General features: G+C 49.1%; 1 protein-coding gene across 1 annotated transcript; it reads right to left on the reverse strand.

Annotated features, from left to right (window-relative positions):
- Positions 1-254: 254 nt before the first annotated feature.
- On the reverse strand, positions 255-748 carry LOC135624209 (signaling peptide TAXIMIN 2-like). The gene is made up of 2 exons (XM_065127623.1): positions 592-748; positions 255-506 (listed from the first exon to the last, which is right to left on the reverse strand). The coding sequence occupies exons 1-2, from the start codon at positions 687-689 to the stop codon at positions 383-385; spliced, it is 222 nt and encodes a 73-aa protein (XP_064983695.1). The 5' UTR covers positions 690-748; the 3' UTR covers positions 255-382.
- Positions 749-1,090: the final 342 nt, after the last annotated feature.

Genomic DNA, 1,090 nt, shown 5'->3' on the forward strand with positions numbered 1-1,090 from the left:
AAGATCGAGATACTAAAATAACTAATAAGAGATAAATAATATATAATTAACCCTTAAAAAAACCCACCTTCCATTTCCCCTTTTTACATCTAATGGTGTTGTTGTTAAAGGTCTTCTTCTCCAGCTATTTAAACCGACGAAAAAGAATGAGAACACTTAATTGAGGACAGCCTGTGATCAGCCAATTGCAAGTGGATCATAACCAACATATATATATTTATATATACACAGAGAGAGAAAAAGAGAACAGTCGATCCATCAAACACAAACGCAATCTATTGCAAGAATGAGAGCAGTTCACAGTCACCAAATCCATCGATCATCTTTGCTAAAAGAAACAATCATCAAGAAAGAAAGAAAGAGACGAAAGCTGCGTAGACGCTCAGCAGGGAATCTGACGGACGAACCATCGGATGACGTTGACCGGCGCCTTGATGAGAGCCACCGCCAGGTTGGCCAGGCCGGAGAAGCAGATGCAGCAAGGGCACAGGCAACTGAGAATGGTCCTGCATTGAGGAAGACGAAGGTAATTAGGTAGTGCTTGATGCAGAAGAGGCTCGAGGAAAGGAAGACCGTGATGCGAAGACCCACCCAAGTATCCACACCACAGCTCCGACGAGCGACAGCGCCAACGCGAGGACGGCGAAGGGCAACCCTATCAAGAACCCCAGAGGCCGGCAGTCGTCCATGCCTTCGTTCGGTTCTTGGACTCTTCTTCGTCTTCTGGTCTATCATATACTGCGGAAGAAGGAGACGGGAAGCAACATCTCAGTTCGAGGTCTTCAAAGTTGCCATTGCTGAACTGCCTGAGAAGCCCCTGGAAGAGAAGGGGAGCGCCAGCGCAGGGGTAGGGGCAAATTTGGGCGTGGAAGAGCGGGTTGACTTGGCCACGGTCATGATGCGCGTGGAATGCGGCACCATGTGCCACCAACACTGACCGTAAAGCTTCGTGCGGCTCGCGGTGATGGCCTTGACGCGGCAAAAATAAATCTCCTCTTCTCTAGCTACCCCCTTTCACCTGGCTTGCGACTGGAGAAAGCGTGATCTGCTCGTGGGACCCACATGGGTAACGGAATTTCGCATTGGAGTC

This window comes from Musa acuminata, chromosome BXJ2-10 (assembly GCF_036884655.1).
Source record: "Musa acuminata AAA Group cultivar baxijiao chromosome BXJ2-10, Cavendish_Baxijiao_AAA, whole genome shotgun sequence".
Classification (NCBI taxonomy): domain Eukaryota; kingdom Viridiplantae; phylum Streptophyta; class Magnoliopsida; order Zingiberales; family Musaceae; genus Musa; species Musa acuminata.

Bases quoted from the DNA above. Each gene is read 5' to 3' on its own strand.
- LOC135624209 (XM_065127623.1), bottom strand. From the start codon at position 689: ATGGACGACTGCCGGCCTCTGGGGTTCTTGATAGGGTTGCCCTTCGCC. The intron at 507-591 runs GTGGGTCTTCGC...TCCTCAATGCAG, and splicing joins GCTGTGGTGTGGATACTTGG to GACCATTCTCAGTTGCCTGT.